Here is a 19013-nt window from a genome sequence, read left to right as displayed (position 1 = left end):
ATGTGAGGAGACTATATACAGGTGGTACCGATACAGAGTCAATGTGAGGAGACTATATACAGGTGGTACCGATACAGAGTCAATGTGAGGAGACTATATACAGGGGGGTACCGATACAGAGTCAATGTGAGGAGACTATATACAGGTGGTACCGATACAGAGTCAATGTGAGGAGACTATATACAGGTGGTACCGATACAGAGTCAATGTGAGGAGACTATATACAGGGGGTACCGATACAGAGTCAATGTGAGGAGACTATATACAGGTGGTACCGATACAGAGTCAATGTGAGGAGACTATATACAGGTGGTACAGATACAGAGTCAATGTGAGGAGACTATATACAGGTGGTACCGATACAGAGTTAATGTGAGGAGACTATATACAGGTGGTACCGGTACAGAGTCAATGTGCGGAGACTATATACAAGGGGTACCGGTACAGAGTCAATGTGAGGAGACTATATACAGGTGGTACCGGCACAGAGTCAATGAGAGGAGACTATATACAGGGGGTACCGATACAGAGTCAATGTGAGGAGACTATATACAGGTGGTACCGGTACAGAGTCAATGTGCGGAGACTATATACAGGGGGGTACCGGTACAGAGTCAATGTGAGGAGACTATATACAGGTGGTACCGATACAGAGTCAATGTGAGGAGACTATATACAAGGGGGTACCGATACAGAGTCAATGTGAGGAGACTATATACAGGTGGTACCGATACAGAGTCATTGTGAGGAGACTATATACAGGTGGTACCGACACAGAGTCAATGTGAGGAGACTATATACAGGTGGTACCGATACAGAGTCAATGTGAGGAGACTATATACAGGTGGTACCGATACAGAGTCAATGTGAGGAGACTATATACAGGTGGTACCGATACAGAGTCAATGTGAAGAGACTATATACAGGTGGTACCGATACAGAGTCAATGTGAGGAGACTATATACAGGGGGTACCGATACAGAGTCATTGTGAGGAGACTATATACAGGTGGTACCGATACAGAATCAATGTGAGGAGACTATATACAGGGGGTACCGATACAGAGTCATTGTGAGGAGACTATATACAGGTGGTACCGATACAGAGTCAATGTGAGGAGACTATATACAGGTGGTACCGATACAGAGTCAATGTGAGGAGACTATATACAGGTGGTACCGGTACCGAGACAATGTGAGGAGACTATATACAGGGGGTACTGGTACAGAGTCAATGTGAGGAGACTATATACAGGGGGTACCGATACAGAGTCAATGTGAAGAGACTATATACAGGTGGTACCGATACAGAGTCAATGTGAGGAGACTATATACAGGGGGTACCGATACAGAGTCATTGTGAGGAGACTATATACAGGTGGTACCGATACAGAATCAATGTGAGGAGACTATATACAGGGGGTACCGATACAGAGTCATTGTGAGGAGACTATATACAGGTGGTACCGATACAGAGTCAATGTGAGGAGACTATATACAGGTGGTACCGATACAGAGTCAATGTGAGGAGACTATATACAGGTGGTACCGGTACCGAGACAATGTGAGGAGACTATATACAGGGGGTACTGGTACAGAGTCAATGTGAGGAGACTATATACAGGGGGTACCGATACAGAGTCAATGTGAGGAGACTATATACAGGTGGTACCGATACAGAGTCAATGTGAGGAGACTATATACAGGTGGTACCGATACAGAGTCAATGTGAGGAGACTATATACAGGTGGTACCGATACAGAGTCAATGTGAGGAGACTATATACATGGGGTACCGATACAGAGTCAATGTGAGGAGACTATATACAGGTGGTACCGATACAGAGTCAATGTGAGGAGACTATATACAGGGGGTACCGATACAGAGTCAATGTGAGGAGACTATATACAGGTGGTACCGATACAGAGTCATTGTGAGGAGACTATATACAGGTGGTACCGATACAGAGTCAATGTGAGGAGACTATATACAGGTGGTACCGATACAGAGTCAATGTGAGGAGACTATATACAGGTGGTACCGATACAGAGTCAATGTGAGGAGACTATATACAGGTGGTACCGATACAGAGTCAATGTGAAGAGACTATATACAGGTGGTACCGATACAGAGTCAATGTGAGGAGACTATATACAGGGGGTACCGATACAGAGTCATTGTGAGGAGACTATATACAGGTGGTACCGATACAGAGTCAATGTGAGGAGACTATATACAGGGGGTACCGGTACAGAGTCAATGTGAGGAGACTATATACAGGGGGTACCGATACAGAATCAATGTGAGGAGACTATATACAGGGGGTACCGATACAGAGTCATTGTGAGGAGACTATATACAGGTGGTACCGATACAGAGTCAATGTGAGGAGACTATATACAGGTGGTACCGATACAGAGTCAATGTGAGGAGACTATATACAGGTGGTACCGGTACCGAGACAATGTGAGGAGACTATATACCGGGGGTACTGGTACAGAGTCAATGTGAGGAGACTATATACAGGGGGTACCGATACAGAGTCAATGTGAGGAGACTATATACAGGTGGTACCGATACAGAGTCAATGTGAAGAGACTATATACAGGTGGTACCGATACAGAGTCAATGTGAGGAGACTATATACAGGGGGTACCGATACAGAGTCATTGTGAGGAGACTATATACAGGTGGTACCGATACAGAGTCAATGTGAGGAGACTATATACAGGGGGTACCGGTACAGAGTCAATGTGAGGAGACTATATACAGGGGGTACCGATACAGAGTCAATGTGAGGAGACTATATACAGGTGGTACCGATACAGAATCAATGTGAGGAGACTATATACAGGGGGTACCGATACAGAGTCAATGTGAGGAGACTATATACAGGGGGTACCGATACAGAATCAATGTGAGGAGACTATATACAGGGGGTACCGATACAGAGTCATTGTGAGGAGACTATATACAGGTGGTACCGATACAGAGTCAATGTGAGGAGACTATATACAGGTGGTACCGATACAGAGTCAATGTGAGGAGACTATATACAGGTGGTACCGGTACAGAGTCAATGTGAGGAGACTATATACAGGTGGTACCGGCACAGAGTCAATGAGAGGAGACTATATACAGGGGGTACCGATACAGAGTCAATGTGAGGAGACTATATACAGGTGGTACCGGTACAGAGTCAATGTGCGGAGACTATATACAGGGGGGTACCGGTACAGAGTCAATGTGAGGAGACTATATACAGGTTGTACCGATACAGAGTCAATGTGAGGAGACTATATACAGGGGGGTACCGATACAGAGTCAATGTGAGGAGACTATATACAGGGGGTACCGATACAGAGTCAATGTGAGGAGACTATATACATGGGGTACCGATACAGAGTCAATGTGAGGAGACTATATACAGGTGGTACCGATACAGAGTCAATGTGAGGAGACTATATACAGGTGGTACCGATACAGAGTCAATGTGAGGAGACTATATACAGGTGGTACCGATACAGAGTCAATGTGAGGAGACTATATACAGGTGGTACCGATACAGAGTCAATGTGAGGAGACTATATACAGGTGGTACCGATACAGAGTCAATGTGAGGAGACTATATACAGGTGGTACCGATACAGAGTCAATGTGAGGAGACTATATACATGGGGTACCGATACAGAGTCAATGTGAGGAGACTATATACAGGTGGTACCGATACAGAGTCAATGTGAGGAGACTATATACAGGGGGTACCGATACAGAGTCAATGTGAGGAGACTATATACAGGTGGTACCGATACAGAGTCATTGTGAGGAGACTATATACAGGTGGTACCGACACAGAGTCAATGTGAGGAGACTATATACAGGTGGTACCGATACAGAGTCAATGTGAGGAGACTATATACAGGTGGTACCGATACAGAGTCAATGTGAGGAGACTATATACAGGTGGTACCGATACAGAGTCAATGTGAAGAGACTATATACAGGTGGTACCGATACAGAGTCAATGTGAGGAGACTATATACAGGGGGTACCGATACAGAGTCATTGTGAGGAGACTATATACAGGTGGTACCGATACAGAGTCAATGTGAGGAGACTATATACAGGGGGTACCGGTACAGAGTCAATGTGAGGAGACTATATACAGGGGGGTACCGATACAGAATCAATGTGAGGAGACTATATACAGGGGGTACCGATACAGAGTCATTGTGAGGAGACTATATACAGGTGGTACCGATACAGAGTCAATGTGAGGAGACTATATACAGGTGGTACCGATACAGAGTCAATGTGAGGAGACTATATACAGGTGGTACCGGTACCGAGACAATGTGAGGAGACTATATACAGGGGGAACCGATACAGAGTCAATGTGAGGAGACTATATACAGGTGGTACCGATACAGAGTCAATGTGAGGAGACTATATACAGGTGGTACCGATACAGAGTCAATGTGAGGAGACTATATACAGGTGGTACCGATACAGAGTCAATGTGAGGAGACTATATACAGGTGGTACCGGTACCGAGACAATGTGAGGAGACTATATACAGGGGGTACCGATACAGAGTCAATGTGAGGAGACTATATACAGGTGGTACCGATACAGAGTCAATGTGAGGAGACTATATACAGGTGGTACCGATACAGAGTCAATGTGAGGAGACTATATACAGGGGGTACCGGTACAGAGTCAATGTGAGGAGACTATATACAGGGGGTACCGATACAGAGTCAATGTGAGGAGACTATATACAGGTGGTACCGATACAGAATCAATGTGAGGAGACTATATACAGGGGGTACCGATACAGAGTCAATGTGAGGAGACTATATACAGGGGGTACCGATACAGAATCAATGTGAGGAGACTATATACAGGGGGTACCGATACAGAGTCATTGTGAGGAGACTATATACAGGTGGTACCGATACAGAGTCAATGTGAGGAGACTATATACAGGTGGTACCGATACAGAGTCAATGTGAGGAGACTATATACAGGTGGTACCGGTACAGAGTCAATGTGAGGAGACTATATACAGGTGGTACCGGCACAGAGTCAATGAGAGGAGACTATATACAGGGGGTACCGATACAGAGTCAATGTGAGGAGACTATATACAGGTGGTACCGGTACAGAGTCAATGTGCGGAGACTATATACAGGGGGGTACCGGTACAGAGTCAATGTGAGGAGACTATATACAGGTGGTACCGATACAGAGTCAATGTGAGGAGACTATATACAGGGGGGTACCGATACAGAGTCAATGTGAGGAGACTATATACAGGGGGGTACCGATACAGAGTCAATGTGAGGAGACTATATACATGGGGTACCGATACAGAGTCAATGTGAGGAGACTATATACAGGTGGTACCGATACAGAGTCAATGTGAGGAGACTATATACAGGTGGTACCGATACAGAGTCAATGTGAGGAGACTATATACAGGTGGTACCGATACAGAGTCAATGTGAGGAGACTATATACAGGTGGTACCGATACAGAGTCAATGTGAGGAGACTATATACAGGTGGTACCGATACAGAGTCAATGTGAGGAGACTATATACAGGTGGTACCGATACAGAGTCAATGTGAGGAGACTATATACATGGGGTACCGATACAGAGTCAATGTGAGGAGACTATATACAGGTGGTACCGATACAGAGTCAATGTGAGGAGACTATATACAGGGGGTACCGATACAGAGTCAATGTGAGGAGACTATATACAGGTGGTACCGATACAGAGTCATTGTGAGGAGACTATATACAGGTGGTACCGACACAGAGTCAATGTGAGGAGACTATATACAGGTGGTACCGATACAGAGTCAATGTGAGGAGACTATATACAGGTGGTACCGATACAGAGTCAATGTGAGGAGACTATATACAGGTGGTACCGATACAGAGTCAATGTGAAGAGACTATATACAGGTGGTACCGATACAGAGTCAATGTGAGGAGACTATATACAGGGGGTACCGATACAGAGTCATTGTGAGGAGACTATATACAGGTGGTACCGATACAGAGTCAATGTGAGGAGACTATATACAGGGGGTACCGGTACAGAGTCAATGTGAGGAGACTATATACAGGGGGTACCGATACAGAATCAATGTGAGGAGACTATATACAGGGGGTACCGATACAGAGTCATTGTGAGGAGACTATATACAGGTGGTACCGATACAGAGTCAATGTGAGGAGACTATATACAGGTGGTACCGATACAGAGTCAATGTGAGGAGACTATATACAGGTGGTACCGGTACCGAGACAATGTGAGGAGACTATATACAGGGGGTACCGATACAGAGTCAATGTGAGGAGACTATATACAGGTGGTACCGATACAGAGTCAATGTGAGGAGACTATATACAGGTGGTACCGATACAGAGTCAATGTGAGGAGACTATATACAGGTGGTACCGATACAGAGTCAATGTGAGGAGACTATATACATGGGGTACCGATACAGAGTCAATGTGAGGAGACTATATACAGGTGGTACCGATACAGAGTCAATGTGAGGAGACTATATACAGGGGGTACCGATACAGAGTCAATGTGAGGAGACTATATACAGGTGGTACCGATACAGAGTCATTGTGAGGAGACTATATACAGGTGGTACCGATACAGAGTCAATGTGAGGAGACTATATACAGGTGGTACCGATACAGAGTCAATGTGAGGAGACTATATACAGGTGGTACCGATACAGAGTCAATGTGAGGAGACTATATACAGGTGGTACCGATACAGAGTCAATGTGAAGAGACTATATACAGGTGGTACCGATACAGAGTCAATGTGAGGAGACTATATACAGGGGGGTACCGATACAGAGTCATTGTGAGGAGACTATATACAGGTGGTACCGATACAGAGTCAATGTGAGGAGACTATATACAGGGGGTACCGGTACAGAGTCAATGTGAGGAGACTATATACAGGGGGTACCGATACAGAATCAATGTGAGGAGACTATATACAGGGGGTACCGATACAGAGTCATTGTGAGGAGACTATATACAGGTGGTACCGATACAGAGTCAATGTGAGGAGACTATATACAGGTGGTACCGATACAGAGTCAATGTGAGGAGACTATATACAGGTGGTACCGGTACCGAGACAATGTGAGGAGACTATATACCGGGGGTACTGGTACAGAGTCAATGTGAGGAGACTATATACAGGGGGTACCGATACAGAGTCAATGTGAGGAGACTATATACAGGTGGTACCGATACAGAGTCAATGTGAGGAGACTATATACAGGTGGTACCGATACAGAGTCAATGTGAGGAGACTATATACAGGTGGTACCGATACAGAGTCAATGTGAGGAGACTATATACATGGGGTACCGATACAGAGTCAATGTGAGGAGACTATATACAGGTGGTACCGATACAGAGTCAATGTGAGGAGACTATATACAGGGGGTACCGATACAGAGTCAATGTGAGGAGACTATATACAGGTGGTACCGATACAGAGTCATTGTGAGGAGACTATATACAGGTGGTACCGATACAGAGTCAATGTGAGGAGACTATATACAGGGGGTACCGATACAGAGTCAATGTGAGGAGACTATATACAGGTGGTACCGATACAGAGTCAATGTGAGGAGACTATATACAGGGGGTACCGATACAGAGTCAATGTGAGGAGACTATATACAGGTGGTACCGATACAGAGTCATTGTGAGGAGACTATATACAGGTGGTACCGACACAGAGTCAATGTGAGGAGACTATATACAGGTGGTACCGATACAGAGTCAATGTGAGGAGACTATATACAGGTGGTACCGATACAGAGTCAATGTGAGGAGACTATATACAGGTGGTACCGATACAGAGTCAATGTGAAGAGACTATATACAGGTGGTACCGATACAGAGTCAATGTGAGGAGACTATATACAGGGGGTACCGATACAGAGTCATTGTGAGGAGACTATATACAGGTGGTACCGATACAGAGTCAATGTGAGGAGACTATATACAGGGGGTACCGGTACAGAGTCAATGTGAGGAGACTATATACAGGGGGTACCGATACAGAATCAATGTGAGGAGACTATATACAGGGGGTACCGATACAGAGTCATTGTGAGGAGACTATATACAGGTGGTACCGATACAGAGTCAATGTGAGGAGACTATATACAGGTGGTACCGATACAGAGTCAATGTGAGGAGACTATATACAGGTGGTACCGGTACCGAGACAATGTGAGGAGACTATATACAGGGGGTACTGGTACAGAGTCAATGTGAGGAGACTATATACAGGGGGTACCGATACAGAGTCAATGTGAGGAGACTATATACAGGTGGTACCGATACAGAGTCAATGTGAGGAGACTATATACAGGGGGTACCGATACAGAGTCAATGTGAGGAGACTATATACAGGGGGTACCGGTACAGAGTCAATGTGAGGAGACTATATACAGGGGGTACCGATACAGAGTCAATGTGAGGAGACTATATACAGGGGGTACCGGTACAGAGTCAATGTGAGGAGACTATATACATGGGGGTACTGGTACAGAGTCAATGTGAGGAGACTATATACAGGGGGTACCGATACAGAGTCAATGTGAGGAGACTATATACAGGTGGTACCGATACAGAGTCAATGTGAGGAGACTATATACAGGTGGTACCGATACAGAGTCAATGTGAGGAGACTATATACAGGGGGTACCGATACAGAGTCAATGTGAGGAGACTATATACAGGTGGTACTGGTACAGAGTCAATGTGAGGAGACTATATACAGGGGGTACCGATACAGAGTCAATGTGAGGAGACTATATACAGGTGGTACCGATACAGAGTCAATGTGAGGAGACTATATACAGGTGGTACCGATACAGAGTCAATGTGAGGAGACTATATACAGGGGGTACCGATACAGAGTCAATGTGAGGAGACTATATACAGGTGGTACCGATACAGAGTCAATGTGAGGAGACTATATACATGGGGTACCGATACAGAGTCAATGTGAGGAGACTATATACAGGTGGTACCGATACAGAGTCAATGTGAGGAGACTATATACAGGGGGTACCGATACAGAGTCAATGTGAGGAGACTATATACAGGTGGTACCGATACAGAGTCATTGTGAGGAGACTATATACAGGTGGTACCGATACAGAGTCAATGTGAGGAGACTATATACAGGTGGTACCGATACAGAGTCAATGTGAGGAGACTATATACAGGTGGTACCGATACAGAGTCAATGTGAGGAGACTATATACAGGTGGTACCGATACAGAGTCAATGTGAAGAGACTATATACAGGTGGTACCGATACAGAGTCAATGTGAGGAGACTATATACAGGGGGTACCGATACAGAGTCATTGTGAGGAGACTATATACAGGTGGTACCGATACAGAGTCAATGTGAGGAGACTATATACAGGGGGTACCGGTACAGAGTCAATGTGAGGAGACTATATACAGGGGGTACCGATACAGAATCAATGTGAGGAGACTATATACAGGGGGTACCGATACAGAGTCATTGTGAGGAGACTATATACAGGTGGTACCGATACAGAGTCAATGTGAGGAGACTATATACAGGTGGTACCGATACAGAGTCAATGTGAGGAGACTATATACAGGTGGTACCGGTACCGAGACAATGTGAGGAGACTATATACCGGGGGTACTGGTACAGAGTCAATGTGAGGAGACTATATACAGGGGGTACCGATACAGAGTCAATGTGAGGAGACTATATACAGGTGGTACCGATACAGAGTCAATGTGAGGAGACTATATACAGGTGGTACCGATACAGAGTCAATGTGAGGAGACTATATACAGGTGGTACCGATACAGAGTCAATGTGAGGAGACTATATACATGGGGTACCGATACAGAGTCAATGTGAGGAGACTATATACAGGTGGTACCGATACAGAGTCAATGTGAGGAGACTATATACAGGTGGTACCGATACAGAGTCATTGTGAGGAGACTATATACAGGTGGTACCGATACAGAGTCAATGTGAGGAGACTATATACAGGTGGTACCGATACAGAGTCAATGTGAGGAGACTATATACAGGTGGTACCGATACAGAGTCAATGTGAGGAGACTATATACAGGTGGTACCGATACAGAGTCAATGTGAGGAGACTATATACAGGTGGTACCGATACAGAGTCAATGTGAGGAGACTATATACAGGTGGTACCGATACAGAATCAATGTGAGGAGACTATATACAGGGGGTACCGATACAGAGTCATTGTGAGGAGACTATATACAGGTGGTACCGATACAGAGTCATTGTGAGGAGACTATATACAGGTGGTACCGATACAGAGTCAATGTGAGGAGACTATATACAGGTGGTACCGGTACCGAGTCAATGTGAGGAGACTATATACAGGGGGTACCGGTACAGAGTCAATGTGAGGAGACTATATACAGGGGGTACCGATACAGAGTCAATGTGAGGAGACTATATACAGGTGGTACCGATACAGAGTCAATGTGAGGAGACTATATACAGGTGGTACCGATACAGAGTCAATGTGAGGAGACTATATACAGGTGGTACCGGTACCGAGACAATGTGAGGAGACTATATACAGGGGGTACCGGTACAGAGTCAATGTGAGGAGACTATATACAGGGGGTACCGATACAGAGTCAATGTGAGGAGACTATATACAGGTGGTACCGATACAGAGTCAATGTGAGGAGACTATATACAGGTGGTACCGATACAGAGTCAATGTGAGGAGACTATATACAGGTGGTACCGATACAGAGTCAATGTGAGGAGACTATATACAGGTGGTACCAATACAGAGTCAATGTGAAGAGACTATATACAGGTGGTACCGATACAGAGTCAATGTGAGGAGACTATATAAAGGTGGTACCGATACAGAGTCAATGTGAAGAGACTATATACATGTGGTACCGATACAGAGTCAATGTGAGGAGACTATATACAGGTGGTACCGATACAGAGTCAATGTGAGGAGACTATATACAGGTGGTACCGATACAGAGTCAATGTGAGGAGACTATATACAGGGGGTACCGATACAGAGTCAATGTGAGGAGACTATATACAGGTGGTACCGATACAGAGTCAATGTGAGGAGACTATATACAGGTGGTACCGGTACAGAGTCAATGTGCGGAGACTATATACAAGGGGTACCGGTACAGAGTCAATGTGAGGAGACTATATACAGGTGGTACCGACACAGAGTCAATGAGAGGAGACTATATACAGGGGGTACCGATACAGAGTCAATGTGAGGAGACTATATACAGGTGGTACCGATACAGAGTCAATGTGAGGAGACTATATACAGGTGGTACCGGTACAGAGTCAATGTGCGGAGACTATATACAGGTGGTACCGGTACAGAGTCAATGTGCGGAGACTATATACAGGGGGTACCGGTACAGAGTCAATGTGAGGAGACTATATACAGGTGGTACCGATACAGAGTCAATGTGAGGAGACTATATACAGGGGGGTACCGATACAGAGTCAATGTGAGGAGACTATATACAGGTGGTACCGATACAGAGTCAATGTGAGGAGACTATATACAGGTGGTACCGATACAGAGTCAATGTGAGGAGACTATATACAGGGGGTACCGATACAGAGTCAATGTGAGGAGACTATATACAGGTGGTACCGATACAGAGTCAATGTGAGGAGACTATATACAGGGGGGTACCGATACAGAATCAATGTGCAGGGGCACCGGTTGGTTAGTTGAGGTAAACTGCACATGTAGGTAGAGTCATTAAAGTGACTCTGCATAGATGACAACAGAGAGTAGCAGTGGTGTAAAGAAGGGGGGGACTGCAAATAGTCTGTGTAGCCATTTGACTAGATGTCTAGCCTCTGTGTGTGTGTCTGTAGGTACCGGCTGTAGTGCAGGAGGACCATGTGTTTGGCTCAGCTGAGACAGCCGTTCGTTCCTGCTTCAGTGGGGTAAGTGTGTGTGTGATCGTCAGTAGCAAATGAGTACAATCCCCTGTCAACAAGAATGATTTATGACCTATGACTTAATGTGTACTGATAAGAAACTTAGGGGGGGTAAGGGGGGTTGGTCATGGGGTTAGGAGGAGTTAGGAGGGGTTGGTCATGGGGTTAGGAGGAGTTAGGAGGGGTTGGTCATGGGTTAGGAGGAGTTAGGGGGTTGGTCATGGGGTTAGGAGGAGTTAGGGGGGTTGGTCATGGGGTTAGGAGGAGTTGGGGGGTTGGTCATGGGGTTAGGAGGAGTTAGGGGGTTGGTCATGGGGTTAGGGGGTTGGTCATGGGGTTAGGAGGAGTTAGGAGGGGTTGGTCATGGGGTTAGGAGGAGTTAGGGGGTTGGTCATGGGGTTTGGAGGAGTTAGCGAGGGTTGGTCATGGGGTTAGGAGGAGTTGGGGGGGTTGGTCATGGGGTTAGGAGGAGTTAGGGGGGGTTGGTCAAGGGGTTGGGTGGTTGGGAGGGTTGGTCATGGGGTTAGGAGGAGTTAGGGGGTTGGTCATGGGGTTAGGGGGTTGGTCATGGGGTTAGGAGGGTTAGGGGGTTGGTCATGGGGTTAGGGGGGTTGGGGGGTGGTCATGGGGTTAGGGGGTGGTCATGGGGTTAGGGTTGTTGGTCATGGGGTTAGGGGGTGGTCATGGGGTTAGGAGGAGTTAGGGGGTTGGTCATGGGGTTAGGGCGGGTTGGTCATGGGGTTAGGTGGGGTTGGGGGGTTGGTCATGGGGTTGGGGGGTTGGTCATGGGGTTAGGAGGAGTTGGGGGGGTTGGTCATGGGGTTAGGGGGTTGGTCATGGGGTTAGGAGAAGTTGGGGGTTTGGTCAGGGGTTAGGAGGGGTTGGGGGGTGGTCATGGGGTTAGGGGGTTGGTCATGGGGTTAGGAGAAGTTGGGGGGTTTGGTCAGGGGTTAGGAGGGGTTGGGGGGGTGGTCATGGGGTTAGGGGGTTGGTCATGGGGTTAGGAGAAGTTGGGGGGTTTGGTCAGGGGTTAGGAGGGGTTTTCATGGTGTTGGGGGGTTGGTCATGGGGTAAGGAGGGGTTAGGGGGTTGGTCATGGGGTTAGGAGGGTTAGGGGGTTGGTCATGGGGTTAGGTGGTTGGGAGGGTTGGTCATGGGGTTAGGAGGAGTTAGGGGGGTTGGTCATGGGGTTAGGAGGAGTTAGGGGGGTTGGTCATGGGTTAGGAGGAGTTAGGAGGGGTTGGTCATGGGGTTAGGAGGAGTTAGGGGGTTGGTCATGGGGTTAGGTGGGGTTGGTCATGGGGTTAGGAGGAGTTAGGGGGGTTGGTCATGGGGTTAGGGGGGTTGGTCATGGGGTTAGGAGGAGTTAGGGGGGTTGGTCATGGGGTTAGGAGGAGTTAGGGGGTTGGTCATGGGGTTAGGAGGAGTTAGGGAGGGTTGGTCATGGGGTTAGGAGGAGTTAGGGGGGGTTGGTCATGGGGTTAGGAGGAGTTAGCGAGGGTTGGTCATGGGGTTAGGGGAGTTGGGGGGATTGGTTATGGGGTTAGGAGGAGTTAGGGGGTTGGTCATGGGGTTAGGAGGAGTTGGGGGGTGGTCATGGGGTTAGGGGGTTGGTCATGGGGTTAGGAGGAGTTAGGGGGTTGGTCATGGGGTTAGGAGGAGTTAGGGGGGTTGGTCATGGGGTTAGGAGGAGTTAGGGGGGTTGGTCATGGGGTTAGGAGGAGTTAGGGGGGTTGGTCATGGGGTTAGGAGGAGTTAGCGAGGGTTGGTCATGGGGTTAGGGGGAGTTGGGGGATTGGTTATGGGGTTAGGAGGAGTTAGGGGGTTGGTCATGGGGTTAGGAGGAGTTGGGGGGTGGTCATGGGGTTAGGAGGAGTTGGGGGGTGGTCATGGGGTTAGGGGGTTGGTCATGGGGTTAGGAGGAGTTGGGGGGTGGTCATGGTGTTGGGGGTTGGTCATGGGGTAAGGAGGGGTTAGGGGGGTTGGTCATGGGGTTAGGAGGGGTTAGGGGGTTGGTCATGGGGTTAGAAGGAGTTGGGGGGTGGTCATGGGGTTAGGGGGTTGGTCATGGGGTTAGGTGGTTGGGAGGGTTGGTCATGCGTTTAGGAGGAGTTGGGGGGTTGGTCATGGGGTTAGGAGGAGTTGGGGGGGTGGTCATGGGGTTAGGGGGTTGGTCATGGGGTTAGGAGGAGTTGGGGGGTGGTCATGGGGTTAGGGGGTTGGTCATGGGGTTAGGAGAAGTTGGGGGTTTGGTCAGGGGGTTAGGGGGTTGGTCATGGGGTTAGGAGGAGTTAGGGGGGTTGGTCATGGGGTTAGGAGGAGTTAGGGGGGTTGGTCATGGGGTTAGGGGGTTGGTCATGGGGTTAGGAGGAGTTGGGGGGGTTGGTCATGGGGTTAGGAGGAGTTAGGAGGGGTTGGTCATGGGGTTAGGAGGGGTTAGGGGGGTTGGTCATGGGGTTAGGTGGGGTTAGGTGGGGTTGGTCATGGGGTTAGGAGGGGTTAGGGGGGTTGGTCATGGGGTTAGGAGGGGTTAGGGGGTTGGTCATGGGGTTAGGTGGGGTTGGTCATGGGGTTAGGAGGAGTTAGGGGGGTTGGTCATGGGGTTAGGAGGAGTTAGGGGGGTTGGTCATGGGGTTAGGTGGGGTTGGTTATGGGGTTAGGAGGGGTTGGTCATGGGGTTAGGTGGGGTTGGGGGGGGGTGGTTATGGGGTTAGGAGGGGTTGGTCATGCGGTTAGGGGGGAGTTGGTTATGGCCAGGGGTTTAAGTCCGTCAAGATCCCTAGATTTGTGACTAAATGACTTAATAAATGACAATAGACATACTTTAGAGGTCACTACAGGTGTTTACAACACCCCTCTCACACCCCTCCTTGGCTTTATTTATCTATGACTAAATGTTTTGAGTTTGACCCATCTTTGGATCCGTTCCCTAGATCACAACATCTATGAGTAAATGATCCATCCGGTTTACAGGAGAAGGTTCAGGTTCAGGAGAATAGGGTCAGGAGAATAGGGTTAGGTTCAGGAGAATAGGGTCAGGAGAATAGGGTTAGGTTCAGGAGAATAGGGTTAGGAGAGCAGGGTTAGGTTCAGGAGAATAGGGTTAGGAGAGCAGGGTCAGGGTCAAGAGAACAGGGTCAGGAGAACAGGGTCAGGGTTAGGAGAACAGGGACAGGAGAATAGGGTTAGGAGAATAGGGACAGGAGAACAGGGACAGGAGAATAGGGTCAGGAGAATAGGGTTAGGGTCAGGATAATAAGGTTAGGAGAACAGGGTCAGGGTCAGGGTCAAGAGAACAGGGTCAAGAGAACAGGGTCAGGATTAGGAGAACAGGGACAGGAGAATAGGGTTGGGTTTAGGAGAACAGGGTCAGGAGAACAGGGTTAGGATTAGGAGAACAGGGTTATGATTAGGAGAACAGGGACAGGAGAATAGGGTTGGGTTTAGGAGAACAGGGTCAGGAGAACAGGGACAGGAGAACAGGGTTAGGAGAACAGGGTTAGGATTAGGAGAACAGGGTTATGATTAGGAGAACAGGGTTAGGATTAGGAGAACAGGGTTATGATTAGGAGAACAGGGTTATGATTAGGAGAACAGGGTTAGGATTAGGAGAACAGGGTTATGATTAGGAGAACAGGGTTAGGAGAACAGGGACAGGAGAACAGGGTTAGGAGAACAGGGTTAGGAGAACAGGGTTAGGATTAGGAGAACAGGGTTATGATTAGGAGAACAGGGACAGGAGAATAGGGTTGGGTTTAGGAGAACAGGGTCAGGAGAACAGGGACAGGAGAACAGGGTTATGATTAGGAGAACAGGGACAGGAGAATAGGGTTGGGTTTAGGAGAACAGGGTCAGGAGAACAGGGACAGGAGAACAGGGTTAGGATTAGGAGAACAGGGACAGGAGAATAGGGTTGGGTTTAGGAGAACAGGGACAGGAGATTAGGGTCAGGAGAACAGGGTCAGGAGAACAGGGTTAGGAGAACAGGGTTAGGAGAACAGGGTTAGGAGAACAGGGTTAGGAGAACAGGGTTAGGATTAGGAGAACAGGGTTATGAGAACAGGGTTAGGAGAACAGAATTAGGGTTAGGAGAACAGGGTCAGGAGAACAGGGTTAGGAGAACAGGGTTAGGAGAATAGGGTCAGGAGAAGAGGGTTAGGAGAACAGGGTTGGGATTAGGAGAACAGGGTTAGGATTAGGAGAACAGGGCTAGGGTTAGGAGAACAGGGTTAGGATTAGGAGAACAGGGTTAGGATTAGGAGAACAGGGTTAGGATTAGGAGAACAGGGTTAGGATTAGGAGAACAGGGTTAGGGTTAGGAGAACAGGGTTAGGATTAGGAGAACAGGGTTAGGATTAGGAGAACAGGGTTAGGATTAGGAGAACAGGGTTAGGAGAACAGGGTCAGGAGAACAGGGTCAGAAGAATAGGGTTAAGAGAACAGGGTTAAGGTTAGGAGAACAGGGTTATGAGAACAGGGTTGGGGTTAGGAGAACAGGGTTAGGAGAACAGGAAAAGGAAAACAGGGTTAGGAGAACAGGGTTAGGGTCAGGAGAACAGGGTTAGGGTCAGGAGAATAGGGTTGGGGTCAGGAGAATAGGGTTAGGGTCAGGAGAACAGGGTTAGGGTCAGGAGAACAGGGTTAGGGTCAGGAGAACAGGGTTAGGGTCAGGAGAACAGGGTTAGGGTCAGGAGAACAGGGTTAGGGTCAGGAGAACAGGGTTAAGGTCAGGAGAACAGGGTTAGGGTCAGGAGAACAGGGTTAGGGTCAGGAGAACAGGGTTAGGGTCAGGAGAACAGGGTTAGGGTCAGGAGAACAGGGTTAGGGTCAGGAAGACAGGGTTAGGGTCAGGAAGACGGGGTTAGGAAAACAGGGTCAGGAGAATAGGGTTAGGGTTAGGAGAACAGGGTTAGGGTCAGGAGAACAGGGTTAGGGTCAGGAGAACAGGGTTAGGGCCAGGAGAACAGGGTTAGGGTCAGGAGAACAGGGTTAGGGTCAGGAGAACAGGGTTAGGGTCAGGAAGACAGGGTTAGGGTTAGGAGAACAGGGTTAGGGTCAGGAGAACAGGGTTAGGGTCAGGAGAACAGGGTTAAGGTCAGGAGAACAGGGTTAGGGTCAGGAGAACAGGGTTAGGGTCAGGAGAACAGGGTTAAGGTCAGGAGAACAGGGTTAAGGTCAGGAGAACAGGGTTAGGGTCAGGAGAACAGGGTTAGGGTCAGGAGAACAGAGTTAGGGCCAGGAGAACAGAGTTAGGGCCAGGAGAACAGGGTTAGGGTCAGGAAGACGGGGTTAGGGTCAGGAGAACAGGATTAGGGTCAGGAAGACGGGGTTAGGGTCAGGAGAACAGGGTTAGGGTCAGGAGAACAGGGTTAGGGTCAGGAGAACAGGGTTAGGGTCAGGAGAACAGGGTTAGGGTCAGGAGAACAGGGTTAGGGTCAGGAGAACAGGGTTAGGGTCAGGAGAACAGGGTTAGGGTCAGGAAGACGGGGTTAGGAGAATATATTATTCTTTTCTTTTTCCATTATTTTTGATAGTACTCATTTACAACTGTAATAACATGTAGCTGATGAGCGTTTATGTAAATAATCAGCAGTTAGATAGATGCTGAAGGTGTTTGTGTGTGTGTGTAGGTTCTGAGTGCGTGTGTTTGTGAGGAGCATGTCCTCTCATGGCTGCAGTGTGAGCCCTGTCTGTTGCTGTGGCTCCCCACCCTGTACCGCCTGTCAGTCAGCGAGAACGTCACACACTCCGTACGCTGCCACACCTGCAAGGCCTACCCCATCACTGGACTTAGGTGTGTGTCTGTGCGCCATTTGTAGGTTTTTTGCTGCATGATGTGTGTGTGTCTGTAATGTGTGTGTCTGTTTGTCTCAGACTCTCTCTCTGTGTTGTAGGTATCGCTGTATGAAGTGTGTGTGTCTGTAATGTGTGTGTCTGTTTGTCTCAGACTCTCTCTCTGTGTTGTAGGTATCGCTGTATGATGTGTGTGTGTCTGTAATGTGTGTGTCTGTTTGTCTCACTCTCTCTCTGTGTTGTAGGTATCGCTGTATGATGTGTGTGTGTCTGTAATGTGTGTGTCTGTTTGTCTCACTCTCTCTCTGTGTTGTAGGTATCGCTGTATGATGTGTGTGTGTCTGTAATGTGTGTGTCTGTTTGTCTCACTCTCTCTCTGTGTTGTAGGTATCGCTGTATGATGTGTGTGTGTCTGTAATGTGTGTGTCTGTTTGTCTCAGACTCTCTCTCTGTGTTGTAGGTATCGCTGTATGATGTGTGTGTGTCTGTAATGTGTGTGTCTGTTTGTCTCACTCTCTCTCTGTGTTGTAGGTATCGCTGTATGATGTGTGTGTGTCTGTAATGTGTGTGTCTGTTTGTCTCACTCTCTCTCTGTGTTGTAGGTATCGCTGTATGAAGTGTGTGTGTCTGTAATGTGTGTGTCTGTTTGTCTCAGACTCTCTCTCTGTGTTGTAGGTATCGCTGTATGAAGTGTGTGTGTCTGTAATGTGTGTGTCTGTTTGTCTCAGACTCTCTCTCTGTGTTGTAGGTATCGCTGTATGATGTGTGTGTGTCTGTAATGTGTGTGTCTGTTTGTCTCACTCTCTCTCTGTGTTGTAGGTATCGCTGTATGATGTGTGTGTGTCTGTAATGTGTGTGTCTGTTTGTCTCACTCTCTCTCTGTGTTGTAGGTATCGCTGTATGATGTGTGTGTGTGTCTGTAATGTGTGTGTCTGTTTGTCTCACTCTCTCTCTGTGTTGTAGGTATCGCTGTATGAAGTGTGTGTGTCTGTAATGTGTGTGTCTGTTTGTCTCAGACTCTCTCTCTGTGTTGTAGGTATCGCTGTATGATGTGTGTGTGTCTGTAATGTGTGTGTCTGTTTGTCTCACTCTCTCTCTGTGTTGTAGGTATCGCTGTATGATGTGTGTGTGTCTGTAATGTGTGTGTCTGTTTGTCTC

General features: G+C 47.7%; 1 protein-coding gene across 1 annotated transcript in view; it reads left to right on the top strand.

Annotated features, from left to right (window-relative positions):
* dytn (dystrotelin) overlaps window positions 1-19013 on the top strand; it is a 36876-nt gene that overhangs the window by 14149 nt on the left and 3714 nt on the right. Inside the window, exons 6-7 of the mRNA XM_045698065.1 lie at window positions 11997-12068; window positions 17693-17856. Coding sequence (XP_045554021.1) covers window positions 11997-12068; window positions 17693-17856 — 236 coding nt within the window. The remainder of the gene's footprint in view (window positions 1-11996; window positions 12069-17692; window positions 17857-19013) is intronic.

Source organism: Salmo salar, chromosome ssa16, assembly GCF_905237065.1.
Source record: "Salmo salar chromosome ssa16, Ssal_v3.1, whole genome shotgun sequence".
NCBI classification, from domain to species: domain Eukaryota; kingdom Metazoa; phylum Chordata; class Actinopteri; order Salmoniformes; family Salmonidae; genus Salmo; species Salmo salar.
Note: the sequence above shows the minus strand (reverse complement) of the source record. Positions and strands in the feature narration are given on the sequence as shown.